This window comes from Pteropus alecto, unplaced genomic scaffold (assembly GCF_000325575.1).
Source record: "Pteropus alecto unplaced genomic scaffold, ASM32557v1 scaffold402, whole genome shotgun sequence".
Lineage (NCBI taxonomy): Eukaryota > Metazoa > Chordata > Mammalia > Chiroptera > Pteropodidae > Pteropus > Pteropus alecto.
In genome coordinates, this window is record NW_006432940.1 from 253,464 (window position 1) to 278,110 (window position 24,647).

Genomic DNA, 24,647 nt, shown 5'->3' on the forward strand with positions numbered 1-24,647 from the left:
TATGTGAGAAAATTTTTAGCTACAAGTAATATTTGTGAGATTATATTAGGAGCAGAATGATTTTTTTCGTAATTGTGCCCAGACCACGTGGGAGGTTTCCAATTAAAAAGAGACTTTTCATTTCAGTCTAATGACTGGTTTAACATGTATAATTCCCTGTTGGTACTTCCTTTGCATATTAAAGTGACTGTTTTTCAAATCTGTCCTTTAAATACACAATTGGCTAAAATGTAGGCTATAAATATCTCTTCTGCGCTGTATTAATTAGAAAGTCGAGCATCTTATACATTTTAATGTACCCTGTCATCCATACTGATTCTAGCATTTTCAAGAGAACATTTCTATGTTTGCTTTCAGACTTAAGTGGATGGAAATGATCTTTATTAAACACATTGGGAAAAGGAAAAAAAATAACAAAGTTACGTATTTAAAAATGTTGATGGTCTGGCTAAAGTAATCACTCTGTTGTTTTGACTGGAATCTTTCCATAAAGGCCAGTCGGGATTGCATAAGAGATGATTATGACTGGTGGGGCCACAGTTCTCCAACCTGAGATTCTAGGGCGTGTGCAGGAGTGGAGAGGGGACAAGATGGGGGCAGGGGAGAATGGAGAAAGAGAAAGACATAAAAAAGGGGGAGAAAAGAATGGGAGAGCCAAGAGGCACTTTGCTAACCCAACTCTACATCATGGTTTTTAGACTCCCTGTCAATCAATTTTCCATGTGCTGCTCATCCGAGTCATTTCCTGTGGCCCAGATGCCAGCTAAGACTCTATGGCTGCACTCCCCCTCTGCCCTCCCTGGGCACAGAAGACTTGTACTGAGCAAGAGCTCCAGGTATCTCACCGGTCATAGTCCATGACTGCTATGGACAAGTGGATTTGGTCAATGTTCTCGGGAGGGACGTCAAAGACTATGGCTTCATTGTAAACAGGATTCAGGGTGTTCCTCTTGGTGGATGTTTTCCTCTTCTTCAGCCGTCTGCCATCACACATCAGCGAGACTTTCACGTACGGATCTGTACAGACCATGAGAAGCAGGGGTGCTATGAGATTAGATGTAGATTTAGGTCGGCAGTTTTATCACGGTGGAGTTTCATGGACTATGTATATAGCACTCCTTTATGTGCCTGTGGGCTGGAGTTTGAGGATTTTAATTAATACGATGCCTGGGCAGAGACTAGAGTTAGGATAATTAAGTCATTCATTCACGAAAATGTACAGGACACTGTCTCCTCAAAATATGTGGAATTTAAAAATAGTGTGAAAACATCTGTTACCAAATTAGAAACCGTTCCAGCTAGAATTCACAACCGGCCTGGCTGTGATGGGAAGAGAAATGCAAAGGCACTTCCAAGGCGTGAGCAAACAGGTTGTAGGCCCCGACTCTGCACCATCCCAGACAATCTCTTCCTAAACATCAGGTCTTTAGGAAATAGAGAAGCTGAATTCCTAGAGGAAAGGGAGAATTTTAGGGGGTGGACTTCCGTAAGTGCAGGGGCCTCAAGCCCCAGAGCTGCCTGTGGATGGGTTGCAAAGCGGGAAGCAACTCAGCACATCAGAGAGAGAAAGGACACAGGCTTGCCTGTGGTGCAATGCTGGGCTGACAGGTGACAGGCCGGTCTCTGCTTCAGGTGAGACTTTCCTGGTTCCATCTCACTATCCTACTGCTCAGTGGGGAATGCTCCTTCTCTCGTCACCTGCATAACCATGCATTGCCAACTCCCACACTGTCTAGGAGGGACTTAGAGGGCCAGATGGAGCATCTTTTTTTTCTGCTTAGAAAAACACTGGAGTACAGAAAGCAGAACATACTGCAGCTGATGTCCTTTGATTTCAGTGACGACAGACAGTGGACTGGGTATTTTATGACCCTATTTCAACAGCCTCAGCAGAAGTTGCTTGTGAACTTGTATGTTAGAAACTGCACATTGGGACTTTTTTTTTTTTTAAGGTTTAGAATTTAAGGTACACGCTCAATTCACTGGAAAAACAAAACTGCTTAGTTCACTGATGAGGCTTTTATAAGGATGTAGTAATCTTCAATCTTTAATGAGCCTGAGATAGTAACTGCTTACATCTGAGAAAAGATCCAATTAGATAAGCTATCTCGGCACATGTGAACTGTAGGTCCAGTTCACAATTATGGTGAAGAAGACCTAAGAGAGGAAAATAATAATAATAATGGCAGCTAACACTATGTAGCATTTAATATGTACCAGGCATTATTCTTATGGCTTTCTATTTATTAATTCATTTAACCTTATAACAACCCAATGAGCCAATTATTATTACTCTCATTTGACAGATGGCAAATCGAAGCCCAGAGAGGTTAAGTGACTTGCCCAAGGTCACATAGGTATTAGGACAGAGATCAAACCTAGGAAGTTTGGTTCCAGAGTTCATGTGTTTTATTATGCTACTAGAAACTTCATAAGGTACTACATACAATAGAATATACAAGGAAGTGTGAATTAGAGAACGTCTCACCTGATGCTCCTGTTATATCCATTGCCTTTAAATTCCTTGCTTTTATCACGGTAATGGTCAGCCTGCCAGCTGTTGGAAGGTAGCAGAGTGAAAACATCAACTCTCCAAGATCCACGTTGTCCTGTTGAGAAAGCACAAACAGAAGCATTATCAAGTGTCTCCAGCCCAGTGTGCAAAAGCATCAGCTGCCAGGCAGCACTGGAAGGCTCGGTACTGCTCCTTTGGCTCATCTCGGGAATCCCTGGTGCCTCTTTCCTTCCATCAGTCACATGAGAAGAATAAACGCCTGCGCTTCTGGGGTCCCTCATCCTAAGGAATCACAGTGCATCTTTGGATGGTGAAGCTATGGAGGCCATCCAGGGCCTCTGCCACCTTCTATCTAGCTACTTGCAGGTCCTGTGGCCCGGAACACAGCCCCTAGAGCAGAAGACTCCCCATGGAGTCACCCATGTGTCTCCATTCATATCCCCACCACGATCCTCACAGAGCCCACAGGACAAAGCTACACAAAGAGGTGTCCCTCAGTACTGTGTAGTCCCCCATACAGCCCTGGACATGCACATGCTCTGCACACAGCCCATGCAGCCTTGTGTAGTCTCTCAAACAGCTCCCCATACAGCCCCTTGGAGACTCTCCCACCTTGTTTTCTACACAGAGCCTCCCCCACAGCTTTCCCCACAGGCCCCACATGGGCCCACAAAGTCCTCCAAATAGTCACTGTCCATATGCATCCCTGCCCCACACCCCCACATACTCCCCTACAGTCCCAAGTTTGCCACAGTACCTCTGTAAACTCCTGCAAACACCCCCACCCCAAAACGCGCACACACACACACACACGCACGCACGCACACACCTCCACCCACCAGGGCACTGCACACAGCCTGGTCATGCACAACCTATGCAGACCAGCAAACAGTTCCACTGGACCCTGGAAACACCTCATCAGTCCCTACATGGCTCTGAACAAGGACCCTCAAAAGCCCAAGAGTGGCACTTGGTGACCCTACAGATCCACAGCCCTGGACACACCCAGCCTCAGATAGAGCCCCTTTGCAGTCTCCACGCAGGGAGAGACAGGTGGGACCCAGAACCCTCAGGCCCCTACTGCACCCCCTGGGGGCTTCCACTTTGCTGTAGTGTTTGCCTCCTCTTGGTATATCTCTAAGGACCCTCCATTGCCCTCTGCTGGGGAAGACAGCTCCTTAGGCAGTATGCAGCCATTCAAATAGGTCAGAAGATATGATTGTCTTTCTCCTTTTTAGCCTGGGGAGAGTGTAACCGGAAAAAGAAAAAAAAGAAGCCAGTTCATTTAGTTTAGATTTCAGTGATACCTGAGGTTACTGAGCTGGGTGTCTGTGTCTAATTAATACAGTTTCATAGTGACAATACTCTGGGGAGTCCAGTTTTTGCCCTCAACATCCAGTCTCCCCTCTCCTTCTCAATTCTCCAAGGATGCTTCTATTTTTAGAAGCACAGATTCAGCTGGAAGGTCACCTCGCCCAACCTCCCTGCCTTGACAGCTTCTGCTGGAGGATGAGGTGAAGGGAATCTGTTTGGTCACTAAGGCAGATGGATTGTTTTATATCTTTGTGTATCACATGCCGCATGCAAATAAATGATCTCACCTCACAAGCCAGGCTCTCCAGTTCCTGGAACCCTGACCTCAAGAGACCCAGGTGGCTGGGCCTTTTTCTCTGGGGTGGAGGTGAGGGGGAGAGATGAGAATTCTACAGGAGTAGGGGGCGGTCACACGGGACAGGTGCTGGACTGCTTTGTGCTGGGTCCCCTACTGCAAGAGGAATTTCTGCTCTCACCGAAGGACATTCTGACCCAGCTTCTCGTTGGTGCCACAGGAGAGAGAAGCAACAGCTATCCCCACAAATTATTGTTTTCCTTCCTTACTCCCTGGCCTATTCCTTTGCCTTAAGCAGAAAGGCCCCGACACCCGTTCTTCTTTTGGAGGGCTTAACTGCACCTAGCTCACTCCTCCACTCCTCTCATCCTGCCCAGAAAATCTTGGTTTGACAAAGTAAAACAGGAGTAACCAAGATCATGCCTGTGAAGCTTCATCATTATCAACCTTTTCAGCATATAATTCCTGAGGGCCCATACCACACAACCTCTGTAGGGTTCAAGATGTAACAATGCATGCTCTCCAGTCCCTGCCTTCAAGGCCAATGCAGAGTGGAACGTGATGTGTCAGGTTACTTTTGTGTTAAGTACATTTTTTCCAACACAAACTCTATTCACAAATATTTATATTATATGACTGTTTTCTCATGAGTTAAAAGGAAAAAAGAAATCAAGCTTCAGAGGTGGTAATATATTCAGAATGTGAACTAGGGCTAAAGTCCACATTTGTACTTAAAAAAGAACAACCTTTGGCAAATGAAAGAAATGGTTATCAAAGAGAAAATGCTTGCTTTGATCTCCAAGTGCTTTAAAAAGAAATCATTCAAAAATTTCCAAGTTATACAAGTAAAAATGATAAAATTCAAATACAGAAATTTTTAAGTAAAACAGTAAAATATCTCTTTTTTCTTAAGTACATACCACCAATGTCACTACTTTTCCCAGAGTAACACTGTGGATAAACATCCACATTTTTCTTTTCATCCATCCATCCTTCCTTCCATCCATTCATTAACCCATCCACCCACTCACTTAATTCTTTTAACATTTGTTGTGGTTGTGGTTGCCGAGCAGTGCTCTTTTCCAGGTACTGGGATTGTTTCTGCAGTAGTGAACAACAGACATGGAAAGATAGGCTTGATGGGGTATGAAACAGGAGTTGATGGCACCTAATGCTAACTCTGCTTTCTCCCCATCTCCTGATGCTAATTTGAGGTCAAGAACCTGTAGATCCTGATGTTCGTAAATATTCCCTCAACCACATGCAATTTTGCTCCCCCAGGGGACATTTGCCACTACCTGGAGAAATTCTTGATTTTCACAACTGGGCAGGTGGTTGTGTCACTGACATCTAGTGAGTAGATGCTGCTAAACAATCTACAACGCACAGGGCAACCCCTCACTACAAAGAATTAGCCAGTCCAAAATGTCAACAGCACTGAGGTTGAGAAACTCTGCCTTATACAGAGTGCTTATACTGTTAGTAAAATTTTTTTCAGAATGCCGATAAAAGTCAAATATAAAAGGAGAGTGGAGCATTTAGTTTCTTTTTCAGCTTGACAAGAATCAGACAGTAGAAGTGTCACTGGTGGCTGAGTGCCTTGAGGGGTACCAGGGAAACTAAAATGTCATACAGAGAAATGCTTCATTTGCTCCCACTTTGTGTGGCCAAATTCGGTATTATTGGCAAGATATATTGGAAATTTTTAGCAAGCATGTGCAAATTCTCTACCATCCAATCTGTAAACTCTTTCTGTAATATGTTTGCCTGTAGTGGTCTATGATAGCTCTAGTTTTTGTCTAACTAGTACACTTTTGCATTTCTCTTCCTAGGTTCCTCTGGTGAGCTCTTTCCCAATTCTAGGAAGTTCTATTAGGGCTGCAGCAGGAAGTCAGGCTTTCCAAAATATTCTGCCCCAGTATACTGTTGTCTGTTCAGGGATGAGTATGTAACCCAAGCAGGGCCACTTACAATCCTCTCTGAGACTGAAAAATCACTACTGAGAAAGAGAAATTCTCATTTTATTGAGGTTATTCATTGGGAATATATGAAGCTAGAACTGTTGTAAGGTTCTTGTACTATATAGAGTACAAGTAGTATAATATAACTTTAAGTTAGGTTATACATGTAAAGATGTAGACTATAAACCTAAGAGAAATGACTAAAATAATACAAGGATTTATAGCTAATAAACCAAAGAAGGAGATAAAATGAATGCTTTAAAATGTTAAATTAATCCAGAGAAGACAGAAAAAAGAGAAAGGGAATAGGATCAGAAAAGACAAATCTGAAAGAAAGAAAAAAAAATAGTAAGATGTTAAATTTAAACCTAACTATTCCAATAACTGCATCAAATGTAAATGATATAAACATCCAAATAAAAGACAAAGATTCAATAAAATAGCAAGATCCAATTTTATGCTCTCTACAAGGAATTTACTTAAATATTAAACTATAAGTATATTAAAAGTAGAAGAATAAAAAATGATATGTCATACTAACACTAATAAAAAGGAATCTGGTGTGGCTAAATTAATATAAGATAAAGTATATATCAGAGCAATGAATATTACCAGGAAGAAGGTCATTTCTTTATGATAAAGAGGTCAATTCATCAAAAGCACATAACAATTCTAAATATTTAAGCAACCGATAGCATACCTTCAAAATATATAAAGCAAAAATTGACAGAATTGTGAGGATAAACAAGTTATTGTCAAAAATTTGAATACTTGAGCAACACTATCAACTAATTTGGGCTAACTATGTTAGCATTAAAAAAACACTCCATCAAACAGCAGCAGAGTATACATTCTTTTCAAGGGTACCCAGAACACTGAACAAGATAGATCATTTCTGGGCCATAAAACAAGTCTCAATTAAATTTGAGAAGTTTCAAAGTATATTTTCTGGCTACAATGGAAATGAATTAGAAACCAAGAACAAAAACTTGTCTGGAAAATCTCCAAATATTTGAGAACTAAATAACATATTTCTAAATAATCCATGGATAAGAGAAGAAATCAAAAGAGAAATTAGAAAGTATTCTGAGTCTACAGCCATGCCACCCTGAATGTGCCCAATCTTGTCTGATCTCAGAAGCTAAGCAGGGTTGGACCTGGTTAGTACTCGGATGGGAGACTACCTAGGAATAGCAGGTGCTGTAGGTGTTAAAAAAAAAAAAAAGAAAGTATTCTGAACTAAAAGAAATAAAAACATAACATTAAAATTTGTGAAATGCAGCTAAAGCAGCACTTAGGGGGAAATTTATAGCACTAAAAATGCCTGTATTACACAGGAAGAAAAATCTCAAGTCAATAACTTTAGCTTCTACTCTAAGAAACCAGAAAATAATGACAAATTAAAAGAAAAGTGATCAGAAGAAAACAATAAAGATTAGATAAAATAATATAAAGATGTATATTATAAAGAATAGAGTAACCACTAAAAGAACTAATAGGTATATGTAATAAGCTATTATTGAAGATAAAATGGAACCATAAAATACTCAATCCAAAAAAAGGCAGGAAAAAATGTACAGATGGACTAAATAAAAAAGGTAGTTGTGAACTCTACCATATTGATAATTACATTAAATGTCTATATCTAATAACTTCAATTGGAAGGACAGAAATTGTCATATAGCATAACAAAGCTAAACTCAACTATATATGCTGTCTACAGGAAACCCACTTCAAATATCATGATAAAGGTTATAAAGAGCATGAAAAATTAGGCCATGTAAACACTAACCAAAAGAAAGTTGTACTAGCTATATTAATATCAAAGAAGATTTCAGATCAAGAAATATTATCAGGAGAAAGGGGATATTTCATCAATAAAGGGTCAAATCATTGAGAGGACATAATCCTTTGATATATCTTAAACAAGTCTAAGAGAATTAAGAGGAGAAATAGGCAAACCCACAAGCAGAGTTAGAGAAACAATACTGCTTTATCAGTAATTGATTAAACAAGCAAGGAGAAAACAAGGATATAATGGACTTGAACAATATTATCAACCAATTTGACCTAATTGACATTTACTCTATCCATTAATACTCCATCCAACAACAGCAAAATGCATATTTTTTTCAAGTATACACCAAACATTCACCATTAAATTCAAGAAGATTGAAATCATACAAAGTATGTTTTTCAACAAGAATAAAATTAAACTAGAATTCAATCATAGTTATCTGGAAAATCACCTAATATTTGGAAGTTAAATAATACTTTTCTAAATTACACACAGGCAAAAACAAAAACAAAAACAAAAACAAAAACAACAACAACAAAAAAAACCCCAGCAAGTGGTATTAAAAATTATTTTGACAGAATGAAAATGAAAACAGCTTATCAAAATTTGTAGGACACAGCCAAAGCAGAGGTTATAAAGAAATTTATAGCATAAAATGTTTTATGCAAACAGAAGTATCACCTTAATACAAAAGTCTGAGATTCAACTTAGGATCACAAAAAAAAAAAAAAAAAAAAAAAAGAGAGAGAGAGAGAATCAAACACAAAATGATAAAAAGAATAAAATAATAAATATAAGAGTAGAAAACAATGAAATATAAAAAAATGGAAACGCTACAGAAAAACCAATGAAACCAACATCCTTACAAGACCAGGAAAGAAAATAAAAATATTAATTATCAACATCAAAAATGGAAGTGGACACATCTGTACAGATACTATAAAATTAAAATAATAAGGGAATATTATAAACAATTTTATCCCCATAAATGTGACAGCTTAGATAAAATGAACAAATTACTTGAAAGACAAGAACCATTATACTAAAACTAAGGAAAAAAATAGATAACCGGAATAGTCTTATATCCACTAAATAAATTGAAGTCATAATTAAAAACTTTCTCACAAAGAAAACTCCAGCCCATTTCAGAAAGAAATGATACCAATTCTACATAGGCCTTTCCAGATAACAGAAGAGGTCAGAACATTTCTCAACTCATTATATGGGGACAGCAATATCCTGATCCTAGAAATAGAAAAAGATATTATAACTACAGACAAGTATCCTCATGAACATAGACACATTTATCCTTGATAGCATTTTAGCAAACCAAACTCAGCAACATAGTAAACAAGTGGGATTTTTCCTGGGAAGTCCAGTTTGGCTTAACTCTTGAAAATCTTAAGGTAAACCACTATATCAAAATACTAAAATAGAAAACCATATTGATAGGTACAAAACAATCATTTGACAAAAGTCAGTACCCATTCAGGATAGAAGCTATCAGCAAACTAGGAATAGAAGGAGACTTCTTTCTATTTGTAGAGACATCTGTAAAATGCTAGTTAATACTATACTTAATGATGAAAGACTGAACACTTTCTTCCTAAGACTAGGGAACATGGCTAAGATGTCTGCTCTCACCAGTTCTATTCTGTGGTGTACTAGAGGGTCCAGCCAGTGAAATAAGGCAGAAATAGAAGACATTCACATTAAAAAGGAAGAAATAAAACCATCTTATTTGCAGATGCCATGATTGTTTATAGAGAACATCCTCATGAATCTAGAAAAAGCTATTAAAATAAATAAGTTTAGCAAGGCCAGCGAGGGCAATATAAAGAAATATTATTTCTGCATACTGGAAACAAAAGAATTGAGAATTAAAATACAAATACATTTACATTTATACTTATGGATAAATTTAGAAAATTATGTGCAAAATCTGTACATCGAAAACTATAAAAAATTGCTGAGAAAAATTAGATAAAAAATAAATGAAGAGATATTTCACATTATGGAGCAAGAGATTCAACACCATTAAAATAACAATTCTTCCCTAATTGATCTGTAAATTCAATACAATTTAAATCAAAAGCCCAATATACCTTTCGTAGATGTTGACAAATCGATTCTAAAATTTATATGGAAATGCAAAAAAACCCTTTAACATTAAAAATCATTTTGAAAAAGAACAAAGTTGGAGGACTTAACACTACCTGATAATGAAACACAGAATAAAACTATAGTAATCAAGATCATGAGGTACTGGCAAAAGGACATATAAATCAACGGAACTGAATGAAGAGGCCAGAAGTAGACCCTCATTTATATTGTCAAGTGATTTGCTAGAAAGGTGCCACATAATTTAATGAAGCAAAGATACTCTTTCACCAGATAATACTGGAGTAGTTGGATCTCGGTTTGGGGAAAAAAAGAACCATGGTTTTTTTTCACATAATATAAAATAATTATCGACTGGAAATGGATCATGTAAGAACTAAAGCTATGAAAATTCTAGAAGAAAGAATAAGAGAAAATGTTTGTGATTTTAGGTTAGACAACGATTCCTTAGATGAACACAAAAAGCACAAAGTATCATAGAAAAAACTGATAAACTGCTTCAGTAAAGTTAAAAATGTTTGCTCTCCAAAACACACTGTTAGGAAAGGGAAAAGCTAAGCCATAGGCTGAAGGATCATATTACAAAACATATAGCTAATAAAGGACTTACATCCAGAATATATAAAAAATTCCTACAAGTCAGAGAAACAACCTGACAAAAATATGGACAAAAGATCTGAACAGACACTTCATCAAAATTACATTAAATCATAGTGAGATACCACTACACACCCACTAGAATATCTAATAAGACTGACTATGAATTATTGCCCAGATGTAAAGCAATTTACCCTCTCATAAGCTGCAGCTGGAAAGGCAAAATGTTGCAACCATTTTAGAAAAATAGTTTGGAAGTTTCCCTAAAGTTTTCCCAACTGAAACTATGAAAATTCTAGAAGAAAGCACGAGAGGAATGTTTGTGACTTTAGGTTAGACAAATACACTTGCCAAATGACCCAGAAATCCCACATCTAGTTATTTACCCAAGTAAAAGAAAATCACACATCCATCCAAAGACTATTATGCAATTGTTCTGACCCCAAAAGAAAAGAAATCCAAATGTAGCATCAAAATGATAAATGGATTAAAAAATGTATACCCATGCAATGGAATACTACACAGCAACCAAATGAAACAAACTACTAACACAAGAAACGACAAAAATCTCAAAAGCCTCAAGCTGAGTGCAAGAAGGCACACACAAAGGACAACATATAGTGTGATTCTCTTTAATGAAATTCTAGGAAAAGCAAAATAACAGTTACATAAAGTGGTCAGTGGGTGCTAGGGGCCAAGAGTGGGAAGAGGGGATTGACTGTAAAGGGGCACTGGAAAACCTTTAGGGATGAGAGATATATTCCATATCATGATTATGGTGGTGGTTACTATGACTATATGCAGGTGACAAAATGTGTACACTTAAAATTGGTTAATTTTTTTTTGTATATAAACTAATAATGGAGATTTTAAAATTCTGAGAAGACAAGATTTTACAGAGGACTATATTTTTATTTTCTAGTTTTATTGCCTTGAGTTCAGAGAATATAACTTGATGGTTTCAACCATTTAAAATATTATTCTATCCTATCTATCCTATTCTAGTCCACTCATTTGTGCTCAAATGCACCTAAAAATGATGTATATACTCTACTTATAGGGGATAAACTCCTATATGTCTATCAAATCAAGCTTGTTAATATTGTATCTAAATCTTCTTCTTCCTAGAATTTATTATGCTTTTGTCTTTCAAAATACGATTTCTTACTATTCCATTATGTTTCATAGCTAAATTATTAACAATCAATTAAACTATAGTTAAAATATTCTCATTTCTTGGCTCACCATAGTTTCTTAAAATTCAAATCATTCCCTTTTTAGATACATATTTCATTTTGCTTGAGTATGTCCTTGAATACCATTTTTTCCCCCACTGAAGGTTCACAGGTAGTCAATAAAATAATTTCTATTGTGCTCTAATTCTTAAAAGAAAGTTGGCAGGGCATGGAATTTAGGTTCAAATTATTTTATCTTAGAATCATTTCAAATTGTCACAATGTCTCCTAGTACCTCATATCGTAGCTGGGGTGTTTAATGCCATTCTTTTGCAGATTTTTTTTTTCTTTCAAGGAGGTTTTAAGAATGTCTCTCTGTACTTTTACTTTGCACTTGTACCTTCTGAAATTTCTCCAAAAGGTATTTAGATATATTGTTTTCACTGATGTTGCTTGTTCCTCAATGGTTGATGTTAGTTAGAACTCTCTTTCTTACTTTAATCTCTTTCTAAGTGATCAGTTGATATATTTGTTTACCACTTATAAGTGGGATATAAATCTAAAAGCAACAAACAAACAGGACAGAGACTCATGGACATGGACAATAGACTAGTGGTTACCAGAAGGTAAGGGGAGAGAGGGAAGAGGGAGGTAGATGGGGTAAAAAGGGTCAAATATGTGGTAGCGGAAAGAAATCTAACTATGGGCGGTGAACATACGATACAATATATATATGTCTTACTGTTGAACTGGACACGTAAAACTTACTGGATTTTGTTAATTAATGTCACCATAATAATAATAATAATAATAATAAAATATATATAATAAAAGGATTTTATAAACAGCTTTACATCCATAGATTTTAAGAATTAAACAAAAATGAATGAATTTTTCAAAACACATAATCTTATAAAATTGATATAAAGAAAAAAAGACTGAATTTCTATGGCTCATTCAAGAAATGAATCTGTAATTAAACATATCACCATAAAGAAAATTTCAGGCCCAGTTAGGTTCACTGGTAAATTCTATTAAATACTTAGAGAAGAAATAAAGTGAATATTATGCAGTCACTTTCATAAAAAATAAAAAAAGGGACTACTCCACAATTCATTTTTGAAGCCATCATATTTTGAGTATCGAAATCTGAGATGGCCATTACAAGAAAGGCAAAATTACAGATCAATTATACCTGAGCTGAGATTAAAAAAGTAAACAAAATGTTAGAAAACTGAATGCAGAAAAACACAAAAATGATTATAATACTAACAGATGTGTTTTATCTCCAGTTTACAAGGTTGAATTAACATATGAAGTTATAAAAACATAATTGTCTATAACAGAATAAAGATTACACAATGTTATATGTCAATTACATCTGAATAAAAACAAAACCGTAAAACCATTACTCAAATCTGCCGTGTGTGTGTGTGTGTGTGTGTGTGTGTGTGTGTGTGTGTGTGTGTGTCCTAATACTGATACCTTCTTTTTCAATTTTAGTGAACATTTTTGTGTAAAGGTGAAACTGCAGGAGCATTTACTGCAAGTAATTCTGTTTAGGGCCAGCTCAGAATAAATTTATGAATCACATAAAAATATAACAGATAAAGAGAAAAAAATCATGTAATTATCTAAATGAATGTAGAAAAATATGATAAAATCGAGCATTTACTTACAGTAAAAGCTTTTAATAAACCTGATATGGAAGGGGGATTTGCTTATCTGATGGAGAACATCTAAAAAGAAGGCTACAGCAATGGTATACTTAATGCCGATATGTGGTAAGTTTCATAATTAATGTTAGAAATAAGAACATATAAAAAAAATAAGAATACTACTTCTATTCTATGTTGTACTTGAGGTCCTAGCTAGTGAAGTCAGGCATAAAAAGAAATAAAAGGTATAAAGTGTTGATGAAGAATTATTTCATCATTTTTATTAGATATGTGTAAAAAAATCCAAAAAACTATAAATTATTAGAATTAATAAGCATATTATTGATGTTTTATGAATTGATGTATATGGAGTCAGTGGACAAAAATAAATTTCACTTTTCTATACCAGAAAAATAGGTAAAAAATAAAAATAGAAATATACTCTTTAAAATAGCCTTAAAAAATCAAGTATCTTGGAATAAATTTACCCCAAAATGTCCAATATTTCTTTACTGAAAAAATATAAAGCATTATTGAGTAAAATTAATGAAGTTTTAAATAAATAAAAAAATATACCATTTTCATAGATTGGAAGCCTTTATATTAATAAAGATATTCTCCAAACTGATCTACAGGCTAAATGTAATTCCAATTAGACTGCAACTTGACAAACTGATCCTAAATTTTATTTGGACATGAAAACATCCAAAAATAGTCACGATCATCTTGAAGAACAAATTGGGAGACCTTACTTTACTGGAGAAGAAAACTTATTAGAATGCTACTGGACCAGTGTCCAGAATGGACTGGCCTAGTGTAGCATTTGTGTAGGGCAAATAGACTAATGGAGTTGTATAGAACTCAGAAATAAACTCACGCATGTATGGACATTTGTCTTACATACTGGTTCTCTTCATTTGTCTCTCCACACCACTTTCTGCTCTCTGCCCTAGAAGGCTGTCCTCTGCAGTGGTCCCCAGTCTTTTTGGCAACAGGGACCGATACTCCTATGAGAATAATCTAATGCCTGATGATCTGAGGTGGAGCTGAGGCAGTGATTCTCGTGCTGGGGAGTGGCTGCAAATGCAGATGAAGCTTCATTCGCTCACCTGCCACTCATCTCCTGCTGTGTGGCCCAGTTCCTAACAGGCAACAGGTCCACGGCTGCAGGATTGCAGACCCCTGCTCTACAGAAAGAAAGGAAACTTGGTGTATTTATTAAGAGGCTTAGACGTCTGACAGAATTTTGGATGAATTAGTGATAGGTGCATGGACACACACACACCCACACCTGGCAAATAAAACCAAGATAATTTATTTGTTTATTCTTCATTCGACAAACATTTATGGAATGCAATTATCTGCCAGATACTCTTCTGGGTGCTGAGAATCCATCAGTGAAGCAAACAGGCAAAAATCGTTTGCCATTATGAGGCATAATTTCTTGTGTGTGAAGTCAGACAATGAGCAAAATTAATTTTATACACACACACAAATACACATATAACACACACGTATGATAAAATGGAGAGAAAAAAAGTAGAGAAGGGAGTTAAAGCAATGTTGACAGGTTGCACAGACCAAGGAGCAAGGGCCCATACCTGAGGCTGGGCTGACTTGTTACGTCTGAGGAAGGGAAAAGACATAGTATAAAAGGAAGAGAGGAAAAATAACGAGGTCAGAGAGGTGTGGGGGACCAGATCATGTAGGTTACTAAAAGGATGTTGGCTTACGTCCTGAGTGGAAATGGGAGCCATTAAAAAAGCTGAAGCAGAAAAGTAGCACGATGTGACTTTATATTAACAGGATCACCTGGGCTGCTGTGTTGAGAATAGTCTAGGGGACAGGGGCAAAAGCAGGGCCATCACTTAGGAGATTGTTGCAATGAACCTGGTGAGAGGTGACGTGGCTTGGTCCAGAGAAGCAGTAGAGAGTGAGAGAAGTCATTACATTTTGAAGATAAAACAGGATTTTCTAATAAACAATAGAAAGAGAGAAGTCGAGGATGATTCCAGTATTTTCAGCCTAAGTTAATGGAATGGTGGAAGTGAAGAGGGAGAAGGCATTGGGCCATGGGAGAAGCCCAGAATTCAGTTTTGCATATGTTAAACGTGAGATCCAAATGGGGATGTTAGATAGCCAATTAGATATGAGTACGGAGATCACTGGAAAGAGCAAGGCCAGAGATACAAATGACCATCCCCCAGGGTTAGAGCTGGGGGAAGACAGTGTAATCACAGCACACTGCATGCTTCAGCTATAAACTAAGTTTACATAGCATGATTACACATGAATCATTACCTCCACAAATTTAAGATGGGGGAGGGAAGAGTATGTGTACCTAGTGAACTTAGGAGCTAAATTCTCATCTTCCATAATAAAATTCAATAGAAATCTAAAACTAAATCTAAATAAAGCATTTAAAAAATAAATAGAGGTAAATTTTAAAAGAATCAAAGTATTTGAAAGTATTTGCTTCTCTTAACTGGTGTTGAAGGCCCTGAAGCCTGGACATACAGTGCAACTGACTGAAACTGAGTTCAATTTTTAGCACCTCACTTACTATTACACAAACTTGGACAAGCTACATAATTTCTCAGTTTCTCAGTTCTCTATTTCCTCCTGGAAACTGGAATTAGCATCTAAAGCATAGGGTTATTAAAAAGATGAAATGAGAAAACAGTATGCAGTAACTACTGAATATGAGGTAACTATTATTACTAATGCAATCGATTACTTGTTTCTCAGTCTCACCAGTCTGTGAGCTCTCCAAGGAAAAGTTCCACTTACCCATCTCTCTCAGTAGCTGACACTTAGGAGTAGCTTTATCAATATTTCTTGAATTAATGAATTGATGCACAAATGAAGAGGAAGTGCAAGGATCCTTGGATATCTGCTGCAGCCCCAGAAGCCTAGCTTCCTGGAGCCTCTGGGTCAAATTTCCAGTGAGCCATCAAGCTACGGGACAGCTGGTCACTACCACCCCCGATCTTCCCCAGCACTACCGACTTACTCAGACATCTTGTTATTACAGAATATCATTCAAAAATAAAAACCATTGTGAGACATAGCAGCAAGAAATCATTATTTAGCATGCGGAAAGGAAATTCTAGTTGCAACCTTTCTCTCCAGGGTCATTAATCATCACCTATAGTAATCACAGTGCTGGCCCAGGCCTGGCCTGCCTGTAATATGGAAGCTGTTAGTGATTTGATCATTCTGTTTTCCCGGAAACTCCAACTGTATTCCTGATACTCGCCCCAGACATGACAAAATTGGCAAAAACACTCTTTTTCAGTAACAGATCCTACGAATAATTAGCATGCACTGTTAAAGTAACTGTTGATTGCACTTTATTTATAGATATTAACATGATTAATTGCATTGGAAGTGTGCCTGGAGGACACTTTCTGAGCTAGTGCTGGGGCGCAAGTGAACCCAGCAGCCCTCACAGGGTGTTGGGAGAGGGCTGTGATCAGCCCATTCTTTTTTTTTTTATTTTTCTGAATTGCTCCTTCAAATAATTCTAGGTCTAATTCTACAGGACTGGACCTACATTAGAAAGTATTTACTTTGACTAATGATATGTTCAGCTGGGGATGGACAGGAGAATAACATCACATATGTGTAAAGCATTTTATGATGGACCGAAAACACTGACATCACTATCTTATCTGATCTTATCCAGTTCCTTGGTTTAAAATGCCACTTACATATACGGATGACTCCAACATTTATATCTCCAACCTAGCCTCTTCCTTGCATTATAGACTCATACATCCAAATGCTTTCTTCGTATGTCTAGTTAATTGTCTAACAGGCATCAAAATTTTAATATTTCAAAAATGGAGCTGATTTCCCTCCCCTGTCCCCATCCTTCCTACGCAAGTCTTCTTCATCTCCATTTGGTAAAAACAACCTCTCAGAGGCTGAAACTCAAAATCTGGTAGTCATCATATGTGTGTTCCTCCTCGTCTCTCACCCTCCCACATTTGCAAGTCACGCTAATTCTCTGTCCAGAAATATCTAGAGTCTGTCCAAATTTCTCCTTCTCTATAGTGCTACCCTAATCCAAGATACTATCACCTTTCTCACATGAACAATTACACAACAGTTAAGGCAAAAGAAATGAGTCCATGAGACAAGATGGCTGTTATGATACACTCATTGCCTAGGATTCTATATGGCTCACAGTTGCTCAAGATCAAAAGAAACCTCTGCTGCTTGCTTACATATCCTCGTGCCTATAACGCGACATGACTCTGAGTCTGAGATTTCCAGTCTGGTCCGTTGCACTGGTAAGACCTCAGAGGAAGCTTCAGAAAAGGGTTGGTTCCATCCGTGGAGAGTACATTGCAGCTCTCTACCTCCCCACAGGATTGGAACTTTCCCTCAAAGGCTTCTAGAGTAGGACCCCGTGGCTGGAGAGCTCCCATCACATCTCTACCACACAGAAAGCTGGCTGTATCCTAGAGCTGCAATGGCAGAGAGTATTGATAATAATAACACAAGGAAGAATTTAATGATAAGAATGGTAAATTGCACTGAGGTTTACTAGCTACTCAGCTTTTCTCAGCACTAGAGAGTAAAGGGAAAGCGTGGCAACTGACCCGTGCCCCACAAGAACTGACCATCTAGGATGATGGGCAGAGCTTCACCCCCGGCAGCGGTTGCCTTAACTGGCAGAGAGGGAAACCACAGACCCAAAGTAAGGAGCTGAGCCCTTTTCCTGGGTAAGTACGCTTAGTGCTCACCTCAGACGTTATCAAGACTGATTATTTAAAAAGTATGGTTTTGGAAGCCCTAAAAAATCATTGAGTCTTCATGGGTTCAATAAAAACAGGTGCTACTAGACTACCGCCACATACTGTTTTTGTTTTGGGCTATCCGACTCACACGTTAGGGCACTTTTGTAGGCATAGTAAATGTGGACCTCAGCACAGCATCTGGTAAGCTCTCTCCTGGCCTCCTTGTAGATAAGCTGGATAAATTTAGGCTGAATAACAGTAAAGCAAGGTGAATTCATATCTAGTTGGACAACCATAACTAAAAAGTGCTGATTAATGATCCAACAACTTGGGCATTACCCAGTCCTGTAATTTTATCGATAATTTAGAAGAAGACATAGAATTTGGGTATGATACACTAGGCATAATAAGTATATTAGAGTCCAGAATCAGTCTTACTTTGAATTAAAATATGATATAGCCACCAGAAATGAATTTTGCTTTAAACTGCATCAATAGAGGTGAAGTCTAGAGAGGGAAAGTATACTCCAGCCACAACGCACTCAAAACATTAATTCTGCTCTGGGCATCTCCATTTTAGAGACAAGAAATCAGCTGGAAGATGGCAAAATGGCCATGAGAAAGAATCAGGATTGCATGAAGAACAATGAAGAGCTATTAAGCTTTACTGAAAAGATTCAAGAAAGACAAGATTCTTGTCAGTACATGTCTGAAGTAGTGTCATATAGAAGAGAGATTAAATTTGTTCTTAATGGTCTCATGGATGAGAACTAGGACCAACAAATGGAAGCCATGGGAAGACCTAGAATAGTCTTCTCTATCACAATCCCAAACTATAAGTTCCCCAACTACTTAAATAGCATGTTTCTCTGCTTTAGAGAAGAATCGAGTGTCAAATAAGTGGTAGAACAAATGTAAAGCCTTTCCTAGCCCTGATAGCCTGCAATTCCCTGATCTCAGACATTAACTGGCAGTCTGGAAGAGACAATAAAATTTTGGAGCAAGGCAATCATGTTATCAGAAGTGTGATTAAGGAGATAGGATTTGGTGGTATGTACAACTGTATTTCAAAAGAAGATCTGGAGATTGGGATGTCAAAAACAGTGAAGGCTATTGACATAATGCTTAATTCAGCATCTTAGGACCATGTGTACTATGAAAGGGGACATGGGAAACAGGAGGTAAATTCCAAATCCTGGTACACTTTGCACATAAATTTTAAGTACTGCAGTCTCCCTGAACCTTATTATTTCTCAATACAGTTCCCTAATAGATAAGCCAAGATTCACACATGATTTTTTTTAATGCTCCTCTTTTCCCAGGGAGCATGTCTAGTCAGAGTGTCCTTGGTGAAAACAAAGACAGCATATTTAAAAAGTTAAAAGGCTATAGAAAAGGCTTTAATATTTAATTTGAATGTAAATAATCTATTCTGAAAAGACTTTTTATAGATCCATCAATTCTCAATAGAAAAAAATATAATTAGAAATGAAAATTTGTTCTTATTTAAAGAACAAATATCATTTGGGAATATCAGAGTATCCTCAGAAGCTTGGGCATTGTGGGCTGGCTCTGACTGCTACAATGTGTTTCACTGACATTTGAGGAAAAAAACATTGAGTTGGAAATAATCATGAATTTACCCTGTATCCTAAGCATCATTGTCATCCTGAAAATTTCCAACAAAACTAAGAATTCACATAGTTTATGGGAGATGGGAGGATGAAATTCTCTGGCAAAGATGTATTCTAAAGAGAATGGTGGCAGTAAGTGAATTAAACCAACATACTCAGTGGTGTGAACAAACAAAGAAAAACACATTATTTTTATCTGACTATGGATGGAAATCTGCTCCAAAGATAATCACAGGACATAGAGTGTTTTTAACCTTTTTTTTAGAGATAAGCACTAGGCATATTACCTCTCTCCTCTGCCCCACCCCATCAACTCTTCCTCCATCCCTATTATTTAACTCTTAGAGCTCAGTAGTACATGGATTACCATGTCATTTCATCCAAAATGTGTCTTGATTACTACTCTTCCTCTCTATTCACTTTGCATCCATCTCTGAAAGATTATTCAAGAGCAATTCTACCTTTTCCAATCCATCTTCTGTGTAAACACAGATCTGATCATTTTACTCCTTGCTTAAATACTTCAATAGATCCCAGATGCTCTTACATTAAAATGTGAACCTCTTAGCATAGCCTATAAAAGATAACTTCTCCAACTTTCATTCTCTTAACATGTCCTGTTATTTCTCCTAACACGTCTAATTCTCCAATCGATCAGAATTGTTCTTAACTCCTTACACATGCCTTACACTTTCAATCCTTTGTGTGCTGTTTTTTCCTCACTTCTCCTCTGGCAAAATATTCTTTTGTATCTTTGAAGACCCAGATAGCAAACTATCCCCCTTGTGCAAACTTCAGGTCACTCCAAGCCTGTGTTCTCTGCTTTGGCAGCACTTTGTCCATATTTCTATTACTACATGAAATTAGAGATAATTTGTGTTAGACTGAGATGCTGAAGGCAGAAGCTGTATCTTCTTCCTTTTGGCATTTTTATCCATGGCCATAGCCATTTTATGGAGGCGAACTCTGGGTCAGAGAGTTTAGCAATCTGTCCAAAGTCACATAGATTGTGCTGGAGCTATACAACCAGGCTGCCAGACTGCAGAGCCTACAGCACTCCCGAGTGAGAAGTGCTTGCAAAGCCCAAGAGGATCTTAGGAGATGGTTAAGGGGAAAGTGGCCAAATTCTCCTTTCTTGTGTGCTGGGGGCTTGAGAAAACTTGGAGGAGCCAAGCTGGGAACTACAAGTCTCCAGATCCTTCCCTTTACCACACAAAGTTTCCACCTTCAGGGCTGATCTTCTCACACCTTTTATCAGTGAACTTGCTTTTTTGCCTTTGCAGCTAGTGGGGAAAAGAAAAAAAGAGAGAGAAGCTATCTTGACTGAATTCTACTTAAGAATTAGGGCAAATGGGGCTTTGGCAAAAGATCTACCTTTCCTTCATGCATAAATATCAGACCAGCTCTCTCTGTGTCCACTAAAATTTCCTAACAATCTTTAGGGAAATATGAGATTATATTACAATAAAGGGTAGTGTAGGTGTACTCAGGAGGCATCTCAGACACACTTCCAATAACGACAATAATAACAGTTGACCTCTCTCTTTTCCATTCTCATTCTCTCTCTCTCTCTCTCTCTCTCTTTCAAAAATGAACAAATATATGTAAGGCATTTAGCACTGTGTCTGAAATATATGTGGTAAATCATATCTGTGTCGCACCCACATCACTTAGAGCAGTCCCTGATACACAGTAGGTCCACAATTACTAAATGTAGTACATCAGTGAATGAACAGTAGTAGTCTCTACAGGAAGGGAAAGACAGATTGATCTGGGAGAACAAGGGCTCCTGTCTACCAGCTCGTTCTCATTTGAAGACACTCTCACATATGGATCTGCAACTTGGATAAAGGAGACACCCAGGTGCTACAAGAATTTCCTAGGCTATGAGAAGAATTACATAGGAAAGAAAAAAAATAAGATATCCTCTTTAAATGGTATGCCTTGGGAGCTACAGATGGCTATGAGGTACCATCATCAGAGAGGATGAACAACTTGCCCATGATCATGAAGTTCACCAGTGTCAAGAATGTGTCTGAAGGTACTTTCCAAGTCTTCGTCATATAGGAATTCTCTCTTCTCTCTGCAAAGGCATATTTTCCATTCGCCCAGGACAAAGGCAAGGTAGGGGGCAGGGGAAAAACTGAGCATGTTTGAGTCTTCACTTTAAATCTATTCATTCATTTATTCAACAAGTATTTGTGGAATACCTACCATGTACCAGGCACCATACTAGGTGCTGGGAATACAAAGAGGAAAAGAGGATAAGAATCCTTCCTGCAGTGGAGTGCCACTGTAGTCGATATTCTAGAACTCAGATAATAAACAAATTAAATAAGAAAACTATATCACACGTTAAGTGGTAAAAAGTGTTGCCGACAAATTACAGGGAAATTGGAGGTGGTGGAAGGAAATGCCATTTTAAAAAGGATGATCAAGAAAGATAAATAAACCTACAATCTATGCTATTCAAGATCCCACTGTTTTAGCTAAGTTCTTAAGATTGTCTTGTATTCTATAAGGTCTCTTTAATCATTAAGAAGTATTTTAATCGGTTGTTGAATTAGCCATCGTTTCCACTGAAGACACGTTTCTGCTACTCGTCTAGTCAAATCCTGTAGTGGATGGTAGGACACTCCTTGTGTTTAAAAAGGATTTACAATAGAGGCCTAACTGAATATTCTCTCAGGGAACTCTAAGATATCAGAGCAAAACCCTCTAGGAAAATCTGGAGAAATCTGAAAAGAACGTCAATAATGTTCATCAGCAAGCAGTCTCCCCACAGAGAGCCCCAATCACAACCATTGCAAGTATCTCCCTCCAGGCTTTCTAATGGAGAAGGAATGAAGGCTTCCCCAACTTCCAGGTGCTTTCAGACATCTGAAAGGAGAGGGTCCAAGTACAAGGTTGAGTTATGAGAAAATGTCACTTTCTTAAGTCAAAAATGAGGGACTATCAGCAATTTCATACAGTTTAACCTATTTCGTGGCTCAGAGTCAGGCTGCCCTAGATGTCCTCATTGAACGCCTTCTGACTTAGCACATGAGAACTCATTCCAAAATAAAATGCAAACCTCAACAACTCAGGGCAGCCAAGGGTGCCGACAACACTTATACCCGTGAGACCCAGAGCAGGTGAGCAGGGGGCTTGGGAGCCTCTGGAGCTCAGCACTGGCCAGTAACAATATGGGAAGAGGAGGGGTGAGATGAAGGAAATCACTCAATGGTAAAACCAACGGGGGAATGGGAATGAAAAAGTGACATAGGTAATTGATTTGTTTAAAAATATATCCAGGGAAAAAAATAATAACTCTTACATTGAGTTTAGTACGACCCTGAAACCAATACCTGACAAAGATGCACAAAAGAAGCGAGCACTTCCACAAAAACAATAACAAATAAGCAAGCAAACAAAACTATAAGTCAATTCTTATATGAATATAGTTGAAAATTCTTTATATTAATAAATAAAATATATCAGTATCAATAATACACCTTGACAAAGTAAGGTTTATTCCAAGACACATTGAAGTTTCAATATTCGTATATCACATTAGCGGATTAAAGAAGAAAAATTATGCAACATCTCAACAGAAAAGATACTAGATAAAATTCAACATCCATTCCTAATAAAACAATAAGGTAACACTAAGAGCATTATCATTAATTCAAGATAAAGACAAGAATCCCTGCTATCGCTTCTATTATTCAAGTTTGGGAAGTTCTAGCCAATGTCGTAAAATAAGAAAAATACATAAAACTTAAAATTATTACAAAAAAAGGGGCAAAAATAAGATTCTTCACAGAACATATGATTGTTTATCTGGAAATCAAAAATAACCAAGTCAATAACTACTAAAATTAATAAACAAGTAACTAATTATAAAAGTATGTAAAAATCAAGAACTACTACAAATCACGTATCAAAAGATAACCCAATAAAAATAGGTAAAAAGCTAAAACACAAATTTTATAAGAGAAAGTATATGAAAAGCAAGAAAAGGTGCTTGACATCAGCAGTCAAAGAGAAAAACCACAATAAAATGCCATCGCTAGAATGGCTAAAATAAAAAGACAGCAACTCCAAATATTGGCAGGGATATGAGGCAACCAGAACTCGCGTGCACTGTTCATAGGAATGTAAAATAGTACAATCACTTTGAAAAAATATTTGCATGCCCTTTAAACATATATGTACCCTGTGATCAAGTAATTTTACTTACAGATATTTCCCCAAGAGAAATAAAAACATGTTTACACACAGCCTTGTACAAGAATGTTCATAACAGCTATATTCATATTAGCCAAAAATAAAAATAAAGAAGAAAAAAAAAACCCAAACTAGAAACAACCCATATGTCCTAAAGCAGGAGAATGGATAAACAAATTCTGGTGTATTAGTACAGTATAATATTACTCATTAAAAAAAGGAACTTCTGATATACTCCATATCACGAATGAATTGCAAAAAATTACACTGAGCAAAAGAATTTCCCCACATGCAAAAGTATAAAGTACAAAAACAGGAAATTATGGAGTCAAAAATTGGCTGATGTTGGGGTAGGGGTGGAGGGACTGACTGAAACAGGGCATGACGGAACTTTCCTGGATGAAGGAAATGCTCTATGCCTTGTTTTAAGTGATGGTGACATGGGTGAACACAAATATCAAAACTCATCAAACTGAGCACTTAGGATCTACTATACATTTTGTCAAACGTAAGTTATCTCAATTTAAAAACAGTATTTTCTACATATACCAGTGAATAAAACATTGAAAAATAAAAAATATCCCATTCTCAGTGGCAACAAAAATATAAAGTACACAAGAAA

General features: G+C 37.3%; 1 protein-coding gene and 1 pseudogene across 1 annotated transcript in view; one reads left to right on the forward strand and one right to left on the reverse strand.

Moving 5' to 3' along the window:
- The window catches only part of SYT9 (synaptotagmin 9), a 162,457-nt gene that overhangs the window by 48,324 nt on the left and 89,486 nt on the right, over positions 1-24,647 (reverse strand). Inside the window, exons 4-5 of the mRNA XM_006907555.3 lie at positions 2,489-2,609; positions 846-1,017 (exon numbers count right to left, since the gene is read on the reverse strand). Of these exons, the coding sequence (XP_006907617.1) occupies positions 846-1,017; positions 2,489-2,609 (293 nt within the window). The remainder of the gene's footprint in view (positions 1-845; positions 1,018-2,488; positions 2,610-24,647) is intronic.
- On the forward strand, positions 7,176-7,294 carry LOC112476309 (annotated as a pseudogene).